Source organism: Nematolebias whitei, chromosome 8 (genome assembly GCF_014905685.2).
Source record: "Nematolebias whitei isolate Nwh7 chromosome 8, NemWhi1, whole genome shotgun sequence".
NCBI lineage: Eukaryota > Metazoa > Chordata > Actinopteri > Cyprinodontiformes > Rivulidae > Nematolebias > Nematolebias whitei.
This window is the reverse complement of record NC_056505.1, coordinates 21,223,051-21,248,895: the sequence shown is the minus strand read 5'-3', so window position 1 is coordinate 21,248,895 and position 25,845 is coordinate 21,223,051. Positions and strand designations below refer to the sequence as shown.

At 38.2% G+C, this 25,845-nt stretch overlaps 2 protein-coding genes across 2 annotated transcripts in view; one reads left to right on the top strand and one right to left on the bottom strand.

Moving 5' to 3' along the window:
• Window positions 1-600: 600 nt before the first annotated feature.
• On the bottom strand, window positions 601-5,565 carry LOC119413398 (solute carrier family 2, facilitated glucose transporter member 11-like). Its single transcript, XM_037680447.1, has 12 exons — window positions 5,494-5,565; window positions 5,287-5,385; window positions 4,976-5,136; window positions 4,767-4,891; window positions 4,192-4,321; window positions 3,967-4,115; window positions 3,268-3,455; window positions 3,042-3,152; window positions 1,667-1,768; window positions 1,509-1,584; window positions 884-1,011; window positions 601-795 (listed from the first exon to the last, which is right to left on the bottom strand). The coding sequence occupies exons 1-12, from the start codon at window positions 5,563-5,565 to the stop codon at window positions 601-603; spliced, it is 1,536 nt and encodes a 511-aa protein (XP_037536375.1).
• Window positions 5,566-12,497: 6,932 nt separating this feature from the next.
• si:dkey-98f17.5 (uncharacterized protein LOC569123 homolog) overlaps window positions 12,498-25,845 on the top strand; it is a 15,893-nt gene continuing 2,545 nt past the window's right edge. Inside the window, exons 1-10 of the mRNA XM_037680446.1 lie at window positions 12,498-12,631; window positions 17,187-17,298; window positions 18,653-18,746; window positions 19,097-19,151; window positions 22,984-23,124; window positions 23,211-23,371; window positions 23,461-23,559; window positions 24,748-24,893; window positions 25,072-25,243; window positions 25,322-25,434. Of these exons, the coding sequence (XP_037536374.1) occupies window positions 12,520-12,631; window positions 17,187-17,298; window positions 18,653-18,746; window positions 19,097-19,151; window positions 22,984-23,124; window positions 23,211-23,371; window positions 23,461-23,559; window positions 24,748-24,893; window positions 25,072-25,243; window positions 25,322-25,434 (1,205 nt within the window). The 5' untranslated portion in view covers window positions 12,498-12,519. The remainder of the gene's footprint in view (window positions 12,632-17,186; window positions 17,299-18,652; window positions 18,747-19,096; window positions 19,152-22,983; window positions 23,125-23,210; window positions 23,372-23,460; window positions 23,560-24,747; window positions 24,894-25,071; window positions 25,244-25,321; window positions 25,435-25,845) is intronic.

Sequence of the window (25,845 nt, the reverse complement as noted above, 5' to 3'; positions counted from 1 at the left end):
TATATATATATATATATATATATATATATATATATATATATATATATATATATATATCCATCTGCTCACAAGACTCATGTTCAGGCTGCTGTTTAAAACACTGCATTATATTACATTATTAGTGCTTAGTGTATATCTTAGATCCTTGTAAACTGTTTCTTTTTATACTTTATCTTTTTTGCTATTTTTGGGTGTAACTGGGACCTTGAGTACACAATTTCCATCCACCTCATGTACCACATGTGATGCGAATGACAATAAAGAACCTTGAACAAACTCTGTTTGCATGATCTCATGCAACCCAGACTGCTGCTGCAATGGTTTTACCTTTAACTTGTTCACACCAGTTAGGAAACTTTGTTTATCATCCCCAGTTGAAGTACAAAGAAACAATTAAAACATGTGGACGTTGCACATAAGATAAATAGAAATAATGTTTGTTGATGATAAGAATCCACTCAGAACATGTGTGACAGCTTCCTGTATTACTTTGTACATGTATTTATTATTCATGCTTTGATTCATGTTGCATCTCTGTGATGTTTTTGTGAGAACTTTGAATCCTTGATGTGAGTGACAGAGAAGGAGTCGGGGAACATTTCACAAAGGTGTTGATAAGAGGACCGTGCCTGCTCCGTCAGCGCCACAGGACTTTTTCTTGTTTAAGGTCTGGAACTCATTTTGGATCTCCACAAACGTTTTCTTCTTTGTTTCAGGAACAACGAGGACGATGTAGATCACCACCAAGGAGCTGACAGCCAAAAAGACCAGGAAGCAGTACTGCTGGAGCCCAATCTGTAAGAGAAGACTTCATGACACAAACAGACCATAAAACTTTTCAACATAAAGATTTCTTTAAAGAAGTATAACTCCGAGGACCGACCACAATGAAAGGGAAGACCAAGCCGATGAAGAAGAAGCTGAGCCAGTTGACTGATCCAGCGATCATGAACGCAGCGGGGCGAGAGGTCTGAGTGAAGAGCTCCATGGTTAAGATGTTGGTCACACCACCTTCACAGAAATTCAATCAATAATCAATCCATGTTTCATTGTTTGGTGCTGTGAGCGTATGTGAACATGTGCAACTCGCGGTGTAAAAAATATTAGAATGTATACAGTGAAATGCTAAGTGGCAGTGCCTCATCTGAAAGTGGACATTAAATATGTTCATATGAACGAACAAGATCAGTAAAACTGCAGTCGCCACCTAAAGCTGATCTGTTTAAAGTGGTTGTGAAAGTTTGCTCACGTGTTACATGTTCACATGTTTTTATACCAGACCTATACTCAGTCCAAATATTGGAATTTGTATGTTTGCATCACCAATAAAATCAGCCTTTTTCTGTGATTCTTTAATTTTGTATTAGAATATGAATCCTCTAGCATCCATCACTGGGTGCTGCAGCACCCGCTGCACCTCTAGCTCCCTCAGCCATCTCAATTTATTTATTTATTTATTTTAGAAAGAACAGAGTGTGCAGAGAATGGCTCCTGCTTTAATTGCTTACCTGGTCCCAAGCCAAAACTCAAGATAAAGGCAAAAACACAGGCCATGCTCAGGTAAGGAAAAACTGGGCTGACATCCTGAAGTAAAGAGATCACATAAACAAAACACCTCAAAGCTTGTAACTTTGGAGTATATTTGTGGTTTAGAGGTAAAAGTTACCTGGAAAGTGAGGGTCAGAGTGAATAAAATGCAGCAGACGCTCATCAGGATGTATCCTCCGGAGATGAGCACTTTCCTTCCCAGACATTCGATGAGCAGACCCTGAGAGACACGCAGCAGGTCACAAACGAATGACGGACCTGCAGCGAGGTTCACCTCTGACTCCTCCTGCTGCGTTCACTTGAACTCAAACACGTTTAACATTTGAACATCCTGCTTTATTCCCAATGAACTCACTTTTTCTTTGGACTACTGAGTTTTATAAATTTAGTAGTTTGGTTTCTATCCATCCATTATCTTTATCTGCTTCTTCCTTTTCGAGACACGGGAGTCACTGGTGCCCTTGCCCAACAGTCACTGTGTGAGAGACAGGGGACACCCTGGACAGGTCTCCAGTCCATCACAGGGACACACAGAGACAAACGAGACAACCATTCACTCACTCACTCACACCTAGAGACAATTTAGAGTTACCAATCAGCCTAACATGCATGGTTTTAGTCTGTGGGAGGAAACCGGAGTACCCGGACAAAACCCACGCATGCACGGAGAGAACATGTAAGCTCCACCCAGAAAGGCCCCACAGCTGGGATTCGATCTGGTGACTTTCTTGCTGAGAGGCGGCAGCTCTACCAACTGTGCCACCGTGCCGCCTTAATAGTTTTGTTTTTGCTATAAAAACCATAGTTCTATTTCTACACAAAAGGTTATTTGAAATGAGATCGTTTTTAAACTCTACTATTCATTTTAAAACAAAACAATACTCTTGGAATGCACAACTAAGCTGAGGCCTTTCTGCCTGGACTTTGCACATTCTTCTTCATATTTGGGTTTTCTCCAGGTTCTTTGTGTTTCTGCCACAGTTTTTAACAGTAGGAGTTAATCAGCACCTCTAAATGAGCTCTAGATATGAGTGCTGCTTTGTTTGTCTCTTTCAGACCCTGTGATGAATAAGATGTAATTAAACCATCTAAGGTAATGTTGAATATTCTTTTTGACAAAGTGTTTATCTATAAGATCTTTCTGGGAACATAATGCTCCTGAGAAACTCAGACTTTATGCAATATTTTTATGTCCTGTTGTTATGATCTTTTTAATCCATTCAGTTAATCCAGGTGATTTTGCTTTTATTACACAACTTTTCCAGATTCTACATTTACTTTTCTCGTTTTACCCATTTCAATCAGATATGTTGCAATGGGCATGCACGATCAACAAAACTGACATTTTTATAATTTTTTCTGATGTTTTTGTTATGATTGATTTTGAATTACACTTGCTGTCTCTTACTTGCATTGTCATCATTTCTCTGTCAGAACAACTTCTAAACAACAACATTTAAAGACTATAGACTTGCTTTGAAACTCATACTTACGCAGGATAAGGCTGTTATGCATTCGCAGGCACCGGTGCCGACAGTGGCATACGGGATTTTGTCAACGGGAATGCCTGTTTGTCTAAAAACATAATCTGCATAAAAGTAAATCTAAAGAGAGAAGGGGGAAAAAGATTAAAAAAAAAAAAAAATCTGTCTGACTTATTGATTGACACCTTTGTATCTTGTAAATCAGTGGTTTCCGCAGTGAGGAGGTCATACACACAGCGTTGATGCCATTCAGCTGCTGAGCCGTGTTGAGCACAAGGATGGTGATAAGCTGCCAGCGTACACTGCTGTCTGAAAAGAGCTCCCAAGGTTTCTTGGCCTGATAACCCACCAAGTTATTTCTCTCTTTCTCAATGTCCTCCAACGCAGCATCACAGTCAGCCGAACCATGCAGCTGCCTCAGGGCTGCAGAAAGGGAAACACATGACACACACAGACTGGCATCTTCTGTGGACACCATTCTTCTCATCTGATCAGGCTGCAGGAGCATGACATTTTAAGATCCAATCAAAAGGTTTCCACTGTTACACTATTTTGCTTTTTTTTTCCACATTAGAGCGTCATACGTAAGAGCTCACATGCTTGAAGTGCCAACCACTGAGACAGAAATATCCCTGCCTTAGGCAGTGACCAGTGGTGAATTTATTTAATTTGCATTTGGGTGGAACTTTTGGGGTCGTTCTGACTCAAAGTACAAGCCCATTCATAATTTGGATATTACACACGTTTCATGCACACAATTAGCAATCTATGAATGAATCTGTGGCGATGTGTGAGTTTCATGTCTTGTCAAAAACATTTTACTATGTGGACTGGAGGAATCAGGATTAGATTGATCATTTTTCAATTGTTGCTCAGACCTACTGGGTCACAGCAATCCACAAAAAGAGAACGAGGTTTAACCAAATTATTTTACCTTTTTTACATCGCTCATCATCTCCTTTGTCAATCAGCAGGTAGCGTGGGCTCTCTGGGAACCAGGGCAGGATGAGGAGCTGCAGGATTGCAGGAATAAATGTGGTGGACAGTAGGATGGGCCAGTGCTCTTCTTTTCCCAGGACTTCCCTGTGTGATCACACAAACATGTCAGATCATTACACCTTACCTTAGGATATTTATGGTATTTGTGTTCAGCATTTACTTGAGGCCCATCACTTGTCCGGTTAAGATGCCACCAGTGACGAAAATAGAGGTTCCCATTCCCATAGCCCCTCGTAATGCGGTCGGAGCGATTTCCCCCAAATAAAGAGGTTGAACACATAAGGCGATACCTAAAGAGATCAATAACATTTAAAAAGTTGTCCCTCTCTCATTACGTCAAGTTAAGCTTCATAATATTTTGTTTAGTGCAAAAAAAAAAAATTGTGGCACAAGCATTGCCAGTGAAGCCTTCTAGCTTTTATTTGATTTAATTTACATTAAAAGTGGAACAAAATGTATAGTTTTACTAAACAGCAACTTTATTAGAAGTTAAAAGACAATCAGTGAAATTAAATATTTTCTGGTCTTCAGTGCATTCTTTTCTAGAAAATAACAGTTTAGATGCAGAAATAATCTGATGGACGTGGTTCAGCCAAATCTTTTTTTTTTTTTTATTCCTTATTAAACTGTAACAGTAAAATGTTTGGCAAACAACTAGACTAAAACCTGCGTCACTGTTTAAACATTTTATGCTCTTTTAGTGTGACGGTTTTTAATTTGTTGCTGAATAATTACCTGCATTAATTCCACTAAGAAGCCGTCCAACGATGAGTAACTCGAATGACCCCACAGAGGCGCTCAGACCCATCAGCAGAGCAGCCAGTAACGACAGCGAGTTGTTACTCAGCAGCGTTCCTCTCCTAAAACACCCATTTTTTAAATCTTTGACACAAGCAGCATAATGTTATGAAACAGTTTCACGCATCATGTTCCTCTGTCCTCACCTCCCCAGCTTCACAGACAACATCCCACCGATCGAAACCCCCACGAGTCCTCCTAAAGTGAACATGGACACTATAGTGGACCAGAGCAGAGTGAGACCATTTTCTGATATGCTGGTTTGGTACCGCTGCATCCAGGTGCGGTTGATGAAGTTTTGTACGTACTAGAGAAAAAATGTTTTTTTGCTCTTATTCACAAAGTTTGTTCAGATAACAGAACAATAAACAATATTAACCCCTGTAGATCTACAAAGTTGATTCATCCTCGTCACTGCACATTTCAGGGAAATGATGGTATCATGACGGTTATTTACCATTGTGGGAGCATTGATGACAGATATATTATAACCGTACTGGAAGGTTCCTCCTATGCAGGAAGCAAACACAGCCAGCAGCAGAGATTTGTTTGGAAGCTGTAAACAGATAGAAGTATTTCAGACCAAATGTTTTCTGAAAATCCTGTACAGAAAAGGGAAAAAGAGACACATGACTTTTGTTGACATCTCTTGCAGCTCACCTACCTTTAACCGCTGTTTATCTTTTCTGTCTTTTATGAGCAGAGGTTCATATTCAGTTGCAAACTCATTTGGCATTTTGTCGCAGCTTCAAAAGCTCCTAGAAGTTCAATCTTTATGCTCAGAGAATCCTTCCTGCAGGCGCTTGCTCTTGAGAGTAAACTTAAATTTATCGGGAGGAGGACTTTATGCTGAGAGTAATATAATCGATGTGTTGTCAGAAAATGAGTGTGAAGTGTTGAAAAATCTTCCACATAATCTGAGTGATCCACGTTGATCAGGATTTCATGCTTTTATGACTGCATCCTATATCTGTGTAGATACAGCCCGCTTGTATAAAATAAAAATAAAAAGTAAACTTGGATAAATAAGACGACACTTCAAAGCACAATTGAAAAATTCAAGAGTTCTGTCAGGCGGTCAAGAGATATTCAGCTGACTACATTGAAACATTTTTAAGGAGGACAAACATTTTGTCACATTTTTATGAATTTTGAATTTTAAATCTCTTGAAAGGAGAACATATGCGTTTGTGTCAAGCTGACATTTTTAAAAATACTAAAAATAAAACCGTTTCACTGCACGGTGGCTACATATTCTCCATAAACAGCTCTGAGCAGTGAACAGTTATGTGTTGACTCCCTCTATGTTTCAAATTTATAAAGAGCACCCAAAACATCTGCCTGATTATTTAAGCAGTTAAACAGATTGAGATTAAGATATTAAGATATATGACATGCACCATACTCTTGATTTGTTAATTTGCATTTCTGCAGGTGAACACGTCTTTTAACACACACTTTGACAGGTCCAGTGAATGAAATGGTTTATCAGATCACTGATGAGAACATTTGAGCAGTATGAGTATAAATGATCTCTCCTAGTTTTTTGTTTGTTTGTTTCCAGTTAGAAAGAATTTTAGAGGAGAACAGAGACATATATGGACAATATGTTCACGATGCACCTTATTGATCAACATGATTAAAACGAACGATCATCAGGATACAAAGATTACAGCTGCAAGAATAATCTAAATAAGATTAAGAGTTTTGGACTCTACCGACCTGAAACACGATCTCAATGGATTTCACTTCCAGATATGTTTACTAGCTCTACAAGCCTGAAGAATATGTTTTGAACAATATTTCTATGTGACATTTTAAAATGTACTTCATTCAATTTGACTTATGCATTTACTGCTTTACAGCAAGATGTTTGAGCCCTAAATGCAAGAAATAACAAATAAATTAAACAAAAACCTAACGGTTAATGTCTAAAGTCTAAAGCACCTGCAAGTGAAAGATAAACAGCAAAAGCCCCAACCCCCACCCCTCCACACAAACACATGCACACAGATAAAAATATGTAAATGCATCACTGCACAGCTTTTGACTAAATCTCTTTATTGTTGGAGAAAAGCCACATTAAGAAATCCAAATGATGAGAAACCAAAGCTAAACTTGCTGTTTGTTGTAATAAACTCACCTCTTTCTTTGATTCCATTGATCCTTTATTTAAACTGATTTCTAAAGATGCAATAAAACAGGGTGTAACTAAACTATTAGAAGTGAGTCTTGCAATTGATTTGGAGCAGTGTGCCTGTTGTAAGGTGCAGCGCATGACCTTAGCTTCAGAGGGGGCAGGATGGATTGGGGGAGGTGTTAACCCCCCCAGCACATTCCTGCTTGGTCCTGAGCTCGCTCCTTTGGCCAAAAAAACTTAAAAAAGATTGTTGACTCAAACACACAAATAATATCCAGCCTCTGCACTACACTCTACACAGACAGCTTGCTTCTACACTTCACATCATCACAAAGTTTCAAAGTGCCAGAGAAGATGAAAATCAGCAAAGCTGGAGTCCAGATATGTCATTGATCAGAATTTGTGTTTGTTGATGGAAGAAATTAAAAATGTTCTGTAACTTGACGTAGCATTATTGATTAAAACACTATTTTGTTTGCTCCAATGATTTGAGTTACTTCGCCAAAATTATAAGGGCTTGAATAAAAAGTCTGACTCTTTGTCTCAAATTTTCACCGTCATTAGTCTCCCTGACTTTGTTGAAATTTGGTCATAAAAGCTGTCATTAAAGTATTTACATTTTGAGTTCATGTTTATATATATGCCAAAAACTGTTATATGAAAGCACCTATGTCACTGATATGTACATTTTTTTCCCCACACAAACAATATAGAATGTCTTACTTTTTCAGATCAAAATTCAGATTTGATTTAATTCCAACCTTAAATGTAAAAGTTACATACCAAAGAAGATAAATATTAACCCAAATAACCCTGAAGTAGCTGTGTAAAGTTAAAAAGAAATATACAAGAAAAAGCTTCCAAACATCATTGACTCAGATTTTAAACATCTTTAAGGAACCAGGTCTAACAGGTTTCTATTTATTGACCTTAAAGTGAGATTCCACCAAAGGCACATACTGTAAAGAGATAAAGCATTGTAAAGGATTGCGTGAGGGCAGCTAAGGAGAACAATAAGCTCCTTATAAAATAAGAAAATGAAAAAAATAATAAGGCAGCAAACAAAACAGTTTTGTGCTTGAAAATCCAAATAGCTCATCGGTTTTTTTTTTTCTTCATTTTGGCTATTCCCATTATAATCTATAAAAGAAAGTCAGCAGATAAGCTGGATGAGCAGCCACATATTTCTGGTTGAAATGCAGTTTCAGTTTTATAAACAACAGCTTGTAATACTGCACTATGAGAGAAACCAAAAGGCAAATTGTGTTTGAAGAATATAATACAAAGGATAGGGTAGCCCATAGCTCCAAAAATAAATAGTTACCGGTCACTGGTAATTAAAGTAAGAAATAAAAGGCAATCCACTCCAAAGCAGAATATTTGAATAAGATGTGAAAGCTCCCTTGACGAGAGGAACATCTTCACCTTCAGTACAAGTCTAGTTGTTCAGTTTTATTTTTTTTATTTTTTAACCTTTTTTTTAATTTACCTAATCCTGGATGACTGAAAACAACACCAACACATTGTTTTTATTTTTTTCAAGTTTATTGTCTTGTTCCAATATGGAAGCCCATTTCCGCCATGAAAGAAAAAATAAAAGCCCAACAGGAAGTCATAATTATGACTTTTGAAGTCATGATTACTAGAATAAAATTCATAATTATGAGTTTTATTCTCATAATTATGATTTTAAAACGCATAATTATGACTTTAAAACTCAAAATTATGACTTCCTGTTGGACTTTTATTTCATAGCAGAAATGGGCTTCGATACTAAATACTATAATTGACAATGAAAAGATGTATACATTACATACCTTTATTTAAAAGGATTGATGTTTGAAGGCAGAGGGATGTAAAAATTGAATGAATCCATGTGCTATGCAGGAAAACTTGCGGTGTTTGACAGGAAGTTGCGTCCCAATCCCAGTAGAGTCACGGTGTCCGGCAAGAGACAAACTTTGAAATTAAATTCGAAAAGTTGAAATTATGACTTTAAAACTCATAATTATGACTTTTATTCTCATAATTATGACTTTTATTCTCGTAATTATGGCCTTAAAACTCGTAATTTTGACTTTTATTCTTGTAATTATGGCTTTAAAACTCAAAACTATGACTTCCTGTTGGGCTTTTATTTTTTCTTTCATGATGGAAATGGGCTTCCATATATTCCTCTGTAATTTTATGTGTGTAAAATAATACTGATAATGTATATTTGTAGAGGATTTTGGCTTCTCTTTTAGGAGCCTATAAACAGATGACACGCTGTGACCAAAGATTTGTTTCCATTTTGTAATAAAAGGCCATAAGGTCCAGCATCAAGAACCTCGCAGGGTGAGAGGTGGGATAAGATGGCGGATTGAGCGGTCGTGTTTTCTGGAGCTCGCATAGCAAGTCCTAAATTTCACCTATTACTTAAGCTATTTCTCCAACAAAAAGACTGACATGTCTTCCCAGAACACTAATAAAGTTCTCAAACTTAAAGTTGACTCAAAAAAGAAAGAAGCTTCAAACAAAGACCACGGCTCCTCTATAGAGCTCTCCACTCAAAATAAAAGGGAAAGAGATGTCTCTGCACCTTCAACTCCAAGTAAGACACCAGGGAAAAACGACTCTGGACAGTTGAAGAGGAAGGAGAGGAAGACGTTTCTCTCAGAGATATAATGAAAAGTATGTCGCTTGGAGAGAAAGTTGACACTATTGAGCAACAGGTGACACGTAGCAGTGTTATGCTATAGCCTAGCCAAAGCAGTGGAGTTTAATGCTAACGAAGTTAAAGAGTGCAAGGCAAAAGTGAAAGAGCTGGAAAAGCAAAATGTTCAACTACAAGAGGAGAATGTTGACCTTAAAACGAGGTTCAGTGAGCAGGAGAGATACAGAATGAGATGGGGCCTTTGTATAAAAGGCTTGAAGGAGGAGAAAGATGAAGATAGCAGGGCTGTAGTCATACAGACTCTAAAGCACATCGTTCCTGAGTTTGAGTCGAGGCTGGAGGAGGCAGTGGATATTGTACTCAGACTGGGAAGGAAGATGGAAAACAAAAACAGAAACGTCATTGTTCTCTTAACTTAAAGAAGAATGAAGGAAGAAATCTGGAGGAAAAAATCTACCTACTGCAAAGAACTGGGCATCAAGTTTGCTGAAATGTTCCCCAAAGAGGACTGGGAGGAGAAAAATCGTCGCCACTCATCGATCAAGCCAGAAAAGTCAGAAAGGTGGTATATTTTTGTGGCCCCTTTGGATATATTGATGGGCGCCAGATCGGAATGGAAGGTACGCATGCCAAACAAGATGGAGAAGCAGGATATTTAAAGGGACTTGCAAATGCAGTTCTTCAGTTTAAGCTTGCTTACTGAAAAACATTTCTTGTTAGTTGTTCTAACGATCTTGGGGTTAAATCCTTTTTCATTCTTTTCTTCTTTAATAGTTGTTGTTTTTTATGTTAAATGAGAAAATTTCATTTGGTTCACTTAATGTTAGAGGTTTAAAAGACAATATGAAAAGGAAAGCATTTCTGTTTTCCAAAGGACAGAAATCAAACTGTTTTTTATTTCAAGAGACTCACTCGTCGAGTACAGATGAAACTTTTTGTGCTAACCAATGGGGTGACAAGATTTTATTCAGCCTTGGTACAAACCAAACTGGTGGTGTTGCAATTTGTTTTAACAGTTTCACTGGGAAAATACTGACACACAAAGAATACACACAGGGACAATGGTTAACAGTGGTGATCAAAATGGACCACTTTGTCCTCACAACAGTTAATGTTTATGGTTTTAATAGTGACAGCTTAAACAGAGCTCTACTGGAGGAATTATCTCAGGTTATACTGGAATTTAAAACACAGTATCTCACTGACCATGTCATTTTGCGGGGAGACTGGAATATGACACCAAATGAATGGTTTCATAGGTAGCCTCAAAGATTAGGCAGACAACAACACAACAATGTAATAAATAGTTTTATGACAGATAACAACCTGACTGATGTGTGGAGAACACTGAATCCAGGACTTACTGAATATTCATGGATAAAACCTAACGAACAATGCAGATCAAGATTGGACTATTGGTTAATAAGTGATGACCTTTAATCATGCACCACAACATCTGGAATTTCTAAAGCATTGCTGTCTGATCTTTGCTTCATAAGCTTAATATTAGGTCCTAGTATAAAAGCTGAGACATAAAGGCTATTGGAAATGTAATGCTAGTTTATTAGACAACAGCAAATACTGCACTAGGGTTAAAAAAAATTTCAAGGACGTGGAAGCTGATCAGCCAGTCACAGATGACATAAACAAATGGGAATTTTTGAAATATAAAATGAGATTAGATACTATATATTTCTGCAAAGAGCTTATAAAGAAAGGAAAACAGCATGAATATGATTTATTCAGAGAAATTAATCAAACTTGTAACTCTTCTATTTCAAATAGTCCAGCACTAATGGAATTACACACTAAATTAGATGCATTATATTTGCAAAGGGCACAAGGTGTTCATGTCAGGTCGAGAGCAAGATGGATTGAAGATGGGGAAAAGAATATTGCGTACTTTAGCCGCTTAGGAAAAAGTAGACAGCAACAACTTTATTGATCAATGATGAGGAATGCAATGACAGTAAGATTATAGAAAGAGAAATCTTGGATTTTTTTCCTAATCTATACTCCACTCATTTTTCAGGAGATGACTCTAATTGTCTCTTTGCGAAAATTCAAAATAAGATTCCACAAATTGAAGAGTCATTTACAAATCTGTGTGAGGCAGAATTTAGACCAGAGGAATTAGAGACAGTGCTCTCTAAAATGCAGTTAAATAAATCACCAGGCACCAATGGTCTTATCACCAATTTTTATTGATTTTTTTTTTTTTTTTTTTTTGGAATGATATTAAAAATCTTCTTTTTAGGCCTATAAATACATTATAGAGAGAAAGATGTATGAAAGAAGGTTTAATTACCGTAATTCCCAAATCAGGAAAGAATAAACAAATAATAAACAATCTTAGAGCGATTCCTTTGTTAAACACAGACTATAAAATTATATCTGTGGTTATTGCAGCAAGATTGAAAGAAAGGATCTCAACAATAATTAGCAAAACACAATCTGTTTTTTTAAAAGGTCGATCAATACATAACAATGTTGGACTTGTGTTAGAGCTGCTCGACTACAGTGACTTAAGTTACTTTGATTAATAACTTTAATTTGATACAAACCTATACATTTGTTATAAATCTCTATTTGTTCCTTGTTTATGTAATTATTATCATTCTTTTTTTTTTTTTTTGTATATCTTTTTGAATGTATATAACTCAACCTGTGAAAGTTAATTGATGCTTTTTATTATATTTTTTGCCTTGGTTTGTGTGTAAATTGTTGCTCATAATAAAAAATTTATAATAAATTAAAAAAAGAACTTCGCCGGGTCAGTTTGCCACAAGAGGGCGATGTTTCCGCACGGGACAGGAGCACCACCTGTGCAACTCCGAAATCCTTCCCCCGGTTGGTTGGAAACAGCAGAGACGGTTAAACAGACTGTTTTCACAATGTCGGGTAGAAAGCCCCGGTCTGTGGCGAACCCTCTGGAGTCTGCAATCACCACACCGAGTGAGAGGATACTGAAGGAATGTCACAATCTTTATCTCGACAGCGAAAACGGTAAACGATCTATAATCTGGATTACAGCGGAGCAAAGCAAAAACTAATAATTCCGCGGTTTTATGAGTTTTAGCTGCGCTGTCAAGTGCTGAGGTTCGGAGTGTGAAGGTAAAAGTGAATGCAGCTCGTTGAGTTTGTACATTGGTCTGCAGCAGCTGCTGTCAGTGTCAAACACATGACACCGGGTTCAAGGAGGCTCCTGCCTGTGCAGCGCCCGTTTCTAACTACACACACACAATGAATGTTAATGTCAGAGTTTACTCTTTTACTCAAACCGGGAAAAAAAACCGAATTAACAAAATTACTAATACTAGTAAGTTCAGTGCACTAGGACTGGATCCTAGAGGTCGACCGAGATGTTTTTTCTATGCCCGGTTCAGTGCCTTTAGAAATCAGGACTACAGTATAACATTTTTCTCCCCAGGCCAGTGAGTTAATTTAACAAAAATATGGCGCAATTGCTTAACTAACTTAATGTAATTAACACATATTGTGTAACATATGTGTATAGAGTATACACATATTTAACAATACTAAGAAGAACTCAGACACTTCACTTGAAAAATATAAAGAAAAGCATTATGCTAAAAAATAAAAACAGTAAGGTGGCTATAACTGCTGCTTCTTTTTTATTCTCCTTTTATACTAATTGAGTTAGTATGCACAGGCATGGCCGATTGCAGACTTTTCTTATTTTTGTGATTACTATCAGTTAATCGGTTTATCTCTAATTTGTATGCACGCCACCATACGTTGCAACTTTAATTGTTAAACTCACAGAGGGATGGCCTGTTTTATTTACAAATGATTTGCTATCATTTCTCAGGTTTGAAAGCTCAATATATTTTTTATTTCTTGATGAGTTGATTTCAGCGGTTCAACAAGGCAGTATGTGCATATATGTGAGTTTATTGACAAGTATTGCTTTGATTCAGTCCAACACATATAAGTTGCTCTTCACTTGTTTAAGTTGTTCTTCTTTCAGCTTTTCCCTCTTCAAGGGTTGCGACAGAGAGTCATTCTCCTCCATCACACTGTCCTCTGCATCCTTTGTCCTCACTCCAACTACCTCCATGTTCTCTCCAACTGCAGCCATATATCTCATCTTTGTCTTTTTCCTGGCAGCTACATTTCTATCGGTCTTCTACCAATATACCCACGGTCCCTCCTCTAGGCATGGCGAAATATTAGCCTGGCCTCTAACTTTATCTTCCAGTTGTTCAACCTGTTCTGTACCTCTGATGCTTTCATTCCTAATCTTGTCCATCCTAAGGAGACATCTTCATTTTTGCCACTTCCACTTCTTTCTCCTGTCTTTTTGCCAGTGCCACTGTCTCCAGACCACACAACATAACTGGTCTCACCACTAGTTTGTAAACTAAACCTTTAACCTTTGCTGCCACCGTTTGGTCGCAAATCACTCCTGAAACTTTTCTCCATCCACTCCATCCTTCCTGGTTTCTCTTTTTTACCTCTTTACCACACTCCCCTTTTTCCTGGACAGTTGATTCCAAGTACTTGAAGCCCAGCACCTTTGTGACCTTTGCTCCTTGTAGCCTCACTGTTCCACCAGCCTCCCTTTCATTCACACACATGTACTCTGTCTTACTACGGCTGACTTTCATTCCTCTTCTTTCAAGTGCATACCTCTACCTCTGTAAGTTCTCTTCCACCTGTTCCCTGTTCTCACCAAAGATCACAATGTCATCTGCAAACATCATCGTCCACGGAGATTCCTGTCTGACCTCATCTGTTAGTAGGTCCATCACCAGAGCAAATAAGAAGGGGCTCAGAGCCGATCTGATCCCACCTCCACCTTGAAGCTCTCCTCACTTGTCACAACATTACCATTCCTACCTTTAACATGCCTAACCTGCTGCACATCCTTTCCAGTCTGATCCCTCTGTCTTGCCAATCGGTACAAGTCCTTCTCACCCTCTTTAGTGTACAACCTCCCATACAATTCATACGCCTTCGGCTTTGCCTTTGCTTCTTCCCCTCTTTGCTCTACATCCTATCTCCTTATATTCCTGTCTCCTCTCTTCCGTCCTCTCACTGTCATATTTCTTCTTGGCTAACCACTTTCTCTAAATAGCTTCCTGCACTTCACTATTCCACCACCAGGTTTCCTTATCATATTTTCTTTGTCCAGATGACACACCATGGCCATGCTCTCCCCTGCTACAACCTTACAGTCCCCAATCTGCTTCAGGTTTCCTCTTCTACACAGAATGTAGTTTACTTGTATACTCTTGCCTTCACACTTATAGGTCACTCTATATTCTTCCCTCTTTTGGATAAGTGTTGACTACACTACTTTCTATTCTCTTACCATACCATACCAATTTATTTCTAAATCACTTAAAATACAACAAGCAGCCGTCCGAAGTGCTGTACAAAATAAAACAAACTAAAAACAGTAAAACAATAAAAACACCTAAATATACACATATATATATATATATATATATATATATAAATCTGAACATCATAAGTAAAAGAATACAACATTAAGACACAGATGCTGACTCACTCTAGGTTAAAAGCCAATGAAAAAAAGTGTTTTTAAACGAGTTTTAAAAACAGAAAGTGATGGGTCCTACCTGACCTCCAGTGGCAGCTAGATTTAGGAGCCAGAGCTGAAAAGGCTCTGTCTCCTCTGGATTTATAAAAGGTTTTCGGGACTGCTAAAAGCATCTGGTCAGAGGATCTAAGAACACGTGATGGTATGTAAAAGTGAAGCAGTTCAGACAAATAAGAGGGACTAAGACCGTACAAAGACTTAAAAACAAACAATAAAACTTTAAAATGAATTCGAAACTGGACAGGAAGCCAGTGAAGGGACATCAGAACTGGAGTGATGTGCTCACGCCTGCATGTACCAGTCAAAAATCGTGCAGCAGCATTTTGTACCAGCTGTAACTGAGAGCGAGGCCTGGCTAACCCCTATCAACAGAGAGTTGCAATAATCTAGGCGTGAAGTAATAAAAGCGTGGATTACTGTCTCTAAGTGGTGTCTAGAAAGGAGGGGCTTGATTTTTGACAGGCGCCTCAGCTGAAAGAAAGAGGACTTAACCACGTTGTTGACATGGCAGTCAAGTTTCAGGCAGGAGTCCATTTTCACTCCTAAATTTGTTACAATGGATTTTTCATATGGGGCCAAAGAGGAAAAATCCAAGGTGGAGAAACTGCTAGGGCCACAGGATTTAAAGACCATAACCTCTGTCTTTTTTTCATTAAAATGGAGGAAATTAAGTGCCATCCAGCCTCTAATGTCATCAAGACAGTCCAGGAGAGACTGAGTGGAGCCATTTTGTTTCAAAGGGAAGTAGACTTGACAGTCATCTGCATATAAATGGCAAATTCCACCACCATCTGTCCTTACTGGTTTATTTCCTTGACACCAAACTACTCATCACTTCCTCGACCCCTCTGTTTCCTTCACCAACATGTCCATTCAAGTCTGTTCCAATCACCACTCTCTCCTCCCTGGGAATTCTCTCATTCACTTCATCCAGGTCCTTCCAAAATTTCTCTTTCTCCCCTACGTCAAATCAAACCTGTGGAGCATAACCACTAATAACATTTAGCATCAGAACTTCTACCTTAAGACACATCACCCTATCCGACACTCTTGGGGAGGCTATGTTACTGGTACATATTTAATTAAAAATTGAATATCTCATGTTACAACGTGGACACCCGCAGCTTATAGACAATTAAGCGCGGCCTATATATGTACAAAAATTTTATTTTTTTATTTGGAGGGCGCGGTTTATATTCGGATGCACTCAATAGTCTGGCAATTACGGTATATGAATGTATTTGTTCAGTGCCCTGAGATAAATTCTGTTGTGACGTGGCGCTATATAAATAAACTGAATTTAATTTAATTGAATTGTGTCGCTTAGACACAATTCAGTTCAATCACTTATAAGTTTTGGCAAAAGTGTTTTCCGTTGGATGCCCTTCCTGACACAACGCTCACCATTTACCCAGGCTTGTAACCAACACGAGATACACTAGCTTGTGCTCCCTTGGCTGGTTTTAGCTTACGGCACCTGGTATTCTCAGGCGGTCTCCCATCCTAGTACTAACCAGGCTCAACCATGCTTAGCTTTTGAGATCAGGGTGGTGTGGCCTCATTTGTGTAAGTTGTTCATTCTTAATGTTGCCAGAAGATGAGCTCAAATTCACCTCAGGGCTTTTTAACAGTGAGCTAACAGGTTTGGTGGTCTTATTTGTTCACAAGAGAACTTTGCATTCTTAGTTTTGGTTTGTCAAACCTTCAGACCGTTTTTTTTGTAAATAAACTGTTCAGTTTTTGAGGCAGGAGTGATATAAAAATGTTCCCCAACTGGTGCAGTAATTTTTCAATTGTAGAACTATAGAACATTAAATGAACAAATGTTTTTTTTTTTCTCATCAGTTATAGGCTTATTTGCACATCTTTATTCAAATGCAGGGTTTAAATAATTTCTAAATCATTACATTCCCATTATTACATTACCTTTTTACTTGTTGGAAGCCCTGATTTCTCTGTCTGTGTTTTCAGGCCTAGTCCAAATTGCCAGTAGCCTTGGAGTCCGGCTCCTGCCTCCGAGGAAGAAGATTATTGTGATGATAATGGGTAACCACTCTGCAGGGAAGAGCTCCTTCATTAACTGGTAATACATCTTTGTTAATCAGTGTGGAAAGAGCGCGTACTGAAAACATCTCGGCACATAGCTTTTTAAAAAAAAACTATTAGCTTTAAGAAAAGTTTTAAAACAGAAATGTATATTTTTAGAAACTTAAATTTTAGATTCTTTTAAATTTAATTTAGAATGTTTTCAGAAATAAATTAAACCATCAAATAATCTAGATGTAAACAACAACAAAATTTACCTTAATATGATCAAATCAAAAATGCAAACTGCAGAAATTTTGCGACGTTTGTTCTTCCAGTATAGTTAAAATCAGTTCAATTCTGGTTAATTTTCTTTTTTTTAAATCATGTTAGTTAAATAGTGTCTGTCTTCAGTTATATAATAAAATAAAAAAGACCATAATAAAAAGCAGTCACTAAATATTTTGTCATTTTGTTTCAGTTATTGTTAAAAATACATTTTATGTTTTTTAAATGTTAAGATGTTTGGAAGCAATCTAATGAGATAAATCTAGAGCGATAAGAGTTTTGAAAAATGTCCATGTTTAGATAAAAGTCTTGTAATAATGTTCTATAATGAAAGGAAACCGAAGACAGTAGATCTTTGGGTTTTAGTGATGTGTGTTTTTTAATGACAGAAGCTCAAAAAGAAAGAAAAAATATGGAATTGTCAAAAAAAATCATAAAGCAGTTTGATCTTAGTAATTTCATTAGTTTCAAACTCATCCTCATGTCTGTGACTGTTTTCAACAAAACTTTTATTTTTTGTGTCCAAAAAACAACATTTTGTAACTCTTTTGAGTAAAACGCCAACAATTTTATCTCCAAACACTGCAGTTTGTTTGATTAAATACATGACTGGGCCTTTTAATGACATTTAACTGGCCTGAAAGAATATTTCAGTAGAAGGCAGTTTCCCAAAATAATACCCTCAAGAATGTGATATTTATCCTCTTGAGCTGTTTGTTCACTAAAATACCAGCGTTAAAATTTTGTCTTGCATCAATCCTCTTAACACATGGACTGACCACATTTCAATAAAATAGTTAAATTGATTAAAAGGCAGAAATTAAGTACAAATCACAAACATTTTTTATTGTTTTAAAGGAAATGTATAAGGGCTTTTTTTTTTTTTTAGCTTTACTTAATTAGAAATTGGATATTATGGGGTTTTAGACAAATGTTTAGACAAAATAATATGGAAAATATTTCTGCTAAATTAAATGAAGATGGCCATTTTTACTGCTGCATGACAGCTGGCATCAAAAATTAAGTGTTGGGGCATATTTTGGGCATTTTATATTTGTTTAATGCGTTTGTACGTGCTGTAATAAAGGCTGAATCATTTCCTGCTGCATTCACGTTCCCTGTAGGTACGTGGAAGAGCACATCCAGAAAACAGGGGTGGCCATTGAAACTCAGGGTTTTACCTTCATCACGAGTGGACGCAAGAGAGAATCGCTGACGGTAAGAACAGGACGATGCTTTTGTGTTTCTGCTGAATCAAACGTCTCAGTTTTAACTCCGCTATCTGGAGCAACAGCCAGTTGTCTAAGCTGTTTGAGTGTGTGAAGAAGGTACACCTGCCTCTCCATTCTCTCTCATCCTTTATGCTGCTGTAGTGAAGGCCATGAATAAAAATGATAATTTGCAGTGCAGGACTGCAGAGTGGTTAAAGCGGGTGCACACAGCTGCAGCAGAGAAGCTGGTGTTCTCTCGAGTGCAAAGAACTATGAAAAAACAACTCTGCTATACAGATGAGAATAACGTTTGTCTCAATATGTTCCTTCTCACATTCATTTTTAACTCCTTCACAGGGAAATGCAACACTGCATCTCTATCCTCACTTTCGACCTCTCCTCGAGTTTAAAGGTAGGATGGTTTTTTCCCTAATTTATCTGGGAAATAACGGGACATTGTTGCAAAGAGAAAAGCCAAGCCATGTTCACTGTTTGCACCTTTATTCAAATAATAATTGAAGAATGTAAGAAAATGTTACATAAACATTTGAAGCTTGAATGGAGATTTCATACAACTAGATGTGGTCAGATTCTATTCAGAACCAGCTTTACATGCAGCTTCCTGATGGGGTGAGTCACTTAAATCTAAAGGCTTTTCATTTATCTGACTATGATTTTAAAATCAGCAAAAGTTTTGCTTAAATTTTAATATAAAAATCAGCATTGTATTGTGCACAACACTCTCACTGTTATGTTAAAAATTAATAAAATTACTATCACTTTAGTTCTTATGCATTAAGAATGTATTTAATTAGGCTTTCTGGTGTTTTGGTTGCTTTTTTATTGGTTTTATTAAAAGTATCAAAGGATTGAAAAGGGTTCAAATACAGAATTAGTCTATTTGTAGGGAAAGAAAAAAGAAAAACGGCTCTGCAGCGTAGTTCATATTATTTTTGATAACTGGTGAATTTAGATTTATTTTTCATGCTCTGTTCACATTTTTAGAAAGCAGTGTTTTTTCTTTTTACATTAAAATAATTAACAGCACATTTTTACTACCAGAAATCCTTATTTTCTGTTGAAACTTTTATATATATATTTTTTAATGCATTCCTGTTTCTCACAAGTCAGATTTTTTTTCTGCGATTGCACATTAAATCAAGCTGTGATGCCTCAAAACAGAATAAACAAGTGTTAATTTATCTCTATATAAGAGAGAAAAGTGTGAGCGGACAGGTTCTGGTTGTAGCAGAGCATCTGGGCGTGCCTGTGTATGTTGACCATGAGCTTGAAGAGAGTGAGGGTGCGCTGGGTGTGGACTCGCGGGATGGTGCATGAGTCACACGCCCCATCGACAGTAGTGCAGCGTAGTCAGGAGGGGCAGCAGAGAAATGTCAGAGCCATCAGAGACGACGGCAGGCTCCAGCTGCAGCAGCAGCTCCACGCCGCAGGCCTGCCTCTCGCAGCGCCACAAATCTGCTGCTGGAATACAAGCAGGATTTTAATCTGAACTTCATCTCTGCCCCTGGAGTTCCAGACCCATCAGCTTTCACGGCAACTGAGGATGACTCGCCAGAAAAATCTGCGTTTATCCTTAAATGGGAGCAGTGCACTTTCTTTAGGCTCTAATTGGAGAGTATTTTATACTTGCGTGAATAGTGTTTAAATATTTTTTAACTTGCAGCCTGTTGTCAACAGTTTACGCAATATGAATTTAAATTGTGTGCTAATTATTATTATTAGGTAAAGTGCTCAGGTTGTGCTCAATTTGTTACTATCCATTTGTGCTCTGACTAGTTTGAGTAGTTGTTTCTAACAAATGTTCATTTTTAGCCTCAGACTTTGCAACAGTTTCTTATTCCTTTGAATCTATTGCAAAACACTGTCAGTCCAGAAACTGTGCACTTGCATGCAAACATCGCTTTTCTGTCTTTTCCCCTTTTGCACAACTTTTTCTTTGGAACCTTAATAATTAATTATCTGATATGAGTGTCGAATATCGAGCAGCAGATGTATTCTTTTACTTTGAACTAAGTATCAGTTGCATTAGAGAAATGCCACGCAAGACATTTAACTCAAGGATTTTATGAGTAAATTCAAAGACTATCTGAAACAACAGTCATCTTTTACATAGTTTGCATGTCTTGATCTTGTAAAGTCTGTTAGCAGTTCTCTAAGATTTTTTAGAGACAGCATGTGTTTGAGAAGCATAGTGGCATGTTAATGCAGTGGCCCCTGCTCTCTGCAGCACAACGCTGTGATTTGTGTTGGGTGTTGACACCTGCCTCTTCGCATGAAGCAGCCTCCGTGTCATCCCGAGCCTCTGCTCTGTCTAAGCATGAATGTGTGGTGAGGGAGGACGGTGCTGTGAGCTTTAATAGTGAGGATTTGTCTCAATAGTGTTCCTGTTCTGTCTGGATTATAGTAACATCCACAGTGCGTTGCCTCACAGTCGTTCTTCACTGGCTAGCTTTATGTCCCACGCCCTACGCTAAAGCTGCCAGTTGAAGAGCTGTTGTGTGTAACCATGACAACAGACCTCTCCTCAGAGGGGAAGTTTGAGACGGTAGAAATGTTTTTAAAAAAAGGTCTGAAAATGAAAGCTTCATTTGTGAGTGCGTCCACTGCTGATACTTTGCTTATGAAAATAGTTGTTTTAGTAGTATCGTCAGATCAATTTTGCCATTAAGTTTCTGAAAAAAGTTTGGGAAATTGCTAAATTCTCAACTAGGGATGCACAATATTGGATTTTTGGCCAATATCCGACATGCCGATATGTTAAAACTTTTTTGGCCGATAACTGATACCGATATTTTTAATATACTTTTCTTTGTCAGAACATAACCTTCTTATTTAGGCTTATTTGCTACAAAAATTGTGTAAGAGCTGGTGACATATATTCAGTAACAGCCATATGCAAAGCATCCATCCATCCAACCATCCATCCATTTTTTTCCGCTTATCCGGGGTCGGATCGCGGGGGTAGCAGCTTAAGTGGGGAGGCCCAGACTTCCCTCTACCCATCCACTTGGTCCAGCTCCTCCGGGGGAATCCCGAGGCGTTCCCAGGCCAGCCAAGAAACATAGTCTCTCCAGCGTGTCCTGGGTCTTCCTCTGGGTCTCCTCCCGGTTGGACGTGTCCGTAACACCTCGCCAGAGAGGCGTACAGGAGGCATCCTAACCAGATGCCCGAGCCACGTCAACTGACTCCTCTCGATGTGGAGAAGCAGCGACTCTACTCTGAGTCCCTCCCGGATGATCGAGCTTCTCACCCTGTCTCTAAGGGAGAGCCCAGACATCCTGTGGAGAAAACTCAGTTCGGCCGCTTGTATCTGAGATCTCGATCTTTCGGTCACAACCCAAAGCTCATGACCATAGATAAGGGTAGGAACGTAGATCGACCAGTAATATGCAAATATGCAAAGCACTTTAACTTATATTAAATGAAAAGTGTTAAATGTTATTCATTAGCATTATTCATCTGCGATGCTGTTTCACTTGTGGAGGCTTGTTCCAGGTTTCTAGCTGCAGTGTGGGATCCTCTGCACTCCTGTACATGAAGGACAGACTTTTTAAGTTCAAAGTTTTTCTCTATCCATCGTTCCGTAAGACTAATCATGCTAACGGGGCTAACACTTGACGTCCAAATGTCTGTAGTAAAACTCACACAAGTGCTATCGGCTATTAGCTTCTCAATGACATCAGAAATGACGGCTTGTAACTCAGGTAAGGCTATGTTGGAAAAATATCTCTGACTGGGGACGATGTCGCGAGGCTCAACGTAGTCCAAAAATCTTTGGAATTCGACATCCTCAATAAAAAAAACTTCCACACCACCGTCATTTTGACTTCTTCCTCTCTACCTTGATCAGATCAGGTAGGCGCGCGTGATGTCATCACGTTGTGCTGCCGCTGCAGGCGTCCTTGTCACTGGGTTGTCATACAAAACAGCTTCTTTTATATCAGTGAGTTATTTTTGATGGAATGGCCGATATTTAACTTTAACACTAATATCGATCAATACCAATACCATGCCAATAATATCGTGCATTCCTATTCTCAACACAAAGGTTATTGAGTTCTTCATCTCAGCACCACAGATTTCCCTCAGCTCTCCAGGTATTGACCATTCTGCAGTTTGTAGCCAGCTGTAAAAACCTGTACAACTGATACAGCAGCTTTCTGGAGAGACTTTTGGTCCTGAGAAAGATTTGTCTGTTTTCTCACAACATCCATATTTTCCAGGAGTAATGGACTACCTGTCTGCTGAGATCTCCACCTCAAAGCAGAAAAAATTTGGCCTGGTGACATTTGTGGATACTCCTGGTTTGGTGGACGGTGACATGGTCTACCCTTTCGATGTAAATAGCGCCATTACCTGGTTAGGTATGTTTGTTACAGAATGGAGTTTTGATTCCAGTGCTGTCACTTGAACTCTACAGATGTTGTGTTGTTTGGGTTTTTTGGTGCAGGAGAACAAGCAGACCTGATATTTGTGTTCTTTGACCCAATGGGCCAAGCTCTGTGCAAACGCACACTTAACATCGTGGAGAAGTTGAGTGAAAAGTGTGCCGACAAACTGTTGTTTTACCTCAGCAAGGCAGACGAAGCCGGGAGGGAAACAGACAGACAGGTCCGTCCAACTTACTTGTAAATATATATTTTTAACGATTGTGAATAAAGTCTGTATAAAATGTTTTTTATTCTTGTTTTTGTCTGCAGAGAGTCATGATGCAGATCGTCCAGGAATTATGCCGCCGTCCAGGCCTCAACAAATGTGGTTTTGAAATGCCAACAATATACATCCCCAACCCACAGAAGGTAGAACTGCATCTGAGTTTTACACCCTGCAGATGCTGCAACTTGTTGCTTTTGGTCTAAAAGCACTAATTCAAATCTTTTGATTTAGAGTTCTGCAGAAAAGTTGTTAGCAATTATTATCTTACCAGTTGTATTTAGTTCTATGAAAGACCTGTTTGGACAAGAAGATTAATTCTGACTGCTTTATATTGCTGTAAGTTTTAAATTACAGTATACATTTACTCTGGCAGGAGTATTGTGTGAGTCCTGCTGCAAGTTCACCCGGCTGCAGCGGTTCTGGTGCTTCCTACTTGAACCTAGTTGCAGCTGCTGGTAAAGGCACTTACAAATAGCCATAACATTCTTTGTAAATAACCACATATTGTGAAATTGACATGAGTTTAAAGGTGTGTTAAACAAAATTTACATGAACTGCTATGAAATGTTTTAGATTAGAGTTGTTTTAGATGACAAAAATTAATTAGTCTTGACCTCGCCCAGAATCGTCCATCTGGTTAGAATTAAAGTGTTTCTCCAAACTGAAATCGTTTAACGAGCTATCTACAATAGATAATAGATTCCTGGCTTATTACCTTTTCTACAGAATCCCTCTTGAAATTATCTGAATTATTGCTTTAAGATCTATTTTATATTTAAATAAAAGATAACAATCTCATACTTGGAAGCGTAAAAGGACGAAGTGTCTCCTCACCTTGTAGTAGAGCTGAAGATTTGATTGTTGTTGTTGTCAACAATGTTTTTGTCTGAGCTCATCTGGATTTGAGTCGCTGGCTAACAGGGCAACTGATCAGCAGCTGACTGGACTTTCTGAACTTCTTTGCTTCAGTTTCTTGATGTTGTTTCAGAGTTATTGAATCTTTGGGAAGCAAAGGGATTATAAAACATGGGCTCCCTTAGCTTGCTGTTAAGAATTGCAGCCCCAGTCCTGAGTTACAGCCGTATCTCTTCGTGATCTATAACCTCAAAGTCCTGCACTGCATGGTTTATTTGTGCATCCCTTCAGACTTCTAGTTTCTTTTTTTGCTGAGCAAGTGCAGCTTCATTTCTTGCTCAGTGCACAAAGCTGTCAGTCAAAACACCCTCAGGATTTGCCGTGGAAGTTTCCAGCCTTCCTCAGCTTGAGCTGTTTTTTAACTCCTATTTCAAATCTGATGCATTGGTTATGTTTGTTGTTTGTTTTTTCTTTAGCCAAACAGGTGTGTGAACCAGATCGATAGTGTTTGTCAGACTGTTGAGAAGACCATCAACCAGGCTGTTCAGAAGACTTTGGATCAGCTGGAGAAAGACAGTGACCTCATCTGTTCGACCGTCAGCAGCAGACTGGAGCAGGACAGGTTTGACTTTTCAGACCACATTGGGGCATTTTATCATGCTCAAATTATTGCTAAAGGTTAATGTGATAAGACAAGTTGTGTTTTAATAAAACGTGCATTCTAAGAGGATGTGACTGTCATCAGATATAATCAGCTGTAGTAAACGTGTTTAACTAGAATTAATTTATTTTGCACACAGGGCTGATGTGGCTTACAACAAAAGTGTCCGTCTCCATTCAGTTCTGTGTGGCGCTTTGGGCATTTTCCTTCCTTTCCTCTTCATCCTTAGTTTCATTGTAAACACCTTCTCCAAGGAGCAGCTAGACGGGCTCTTTGGTGAAGGCCCAACTCGGACCGTCACAGTTTTCACGGTAAGTCTAGAAAACATGGATGTTAGCAACAGTTAACATGACGTGTACCTGAGTGTTCATTCAGTCTGTGTGTTGCAGGGGATAGTGATGTATCTGTGGGAGTGGATCCCTGAAGACGGACAAGTGGTCTTTGTGATCGCTTTTGGAGCTTTTTGCTACCTCCTGCTTTTCCTGGCTAAGTATTTTGCAGGGTAAGTGTTGCAAATATTTTTAAAAAATCCTCTAAAATGCAAGAACATTTAAAAATGAGAGCGGAAAAAAAAAGAATTTGTAAATATATTTCCAAACCACAACTATTTAAATCGGTAATTTAAAAAATACATAAAAACAAGTCCAAAATTGATGATGGTAAAACAAAAATTATAGCAGGTTTTGATTTTTTTGGTTGAAATTACAGTTGTTTTTTATTTAATCACAAGCTAGGTTTTTAAAAAAAGTGTACATAAGCTGTTAATAGAAGTTAATTTAGGAAATTCACTAAATGCACATGCTGAAATGCATTTAAGGCTTACAGTGTACAAAAAACATGAGCATACATATTGCACTTACACACACACACACAAACACACACACACACACGCACACACACACACACACACACA

What these genes read in the sequence shown, in the direction of transcription:
- LOC119413398 (XM_037680447.1), bottom strand. Translation starts at nt 5,565, where the DNA reads ATGCCAAATGAGTTTGCAACTGAATATGAACCTCTGCTCATAAAAGAC. An exon ending in GGACAAGTGATGGGCCTCAA is followed by an intron (nt 4,116 to 4,191) that starts GTAAATGCTGAA and finishes GTGATCACACAG; the next exon opens with GGAAGTCCTGGGAAAAGAAG. An exon ending in TGATGAGCGATGTAAAAAAG is followed by an intron (nt 3,456 to 3,966) that starts GTAAAATAATTT and finishes CCCTTTCTGCAG; the next exon opens with CCCTGAGGCAGCTGCATGGT.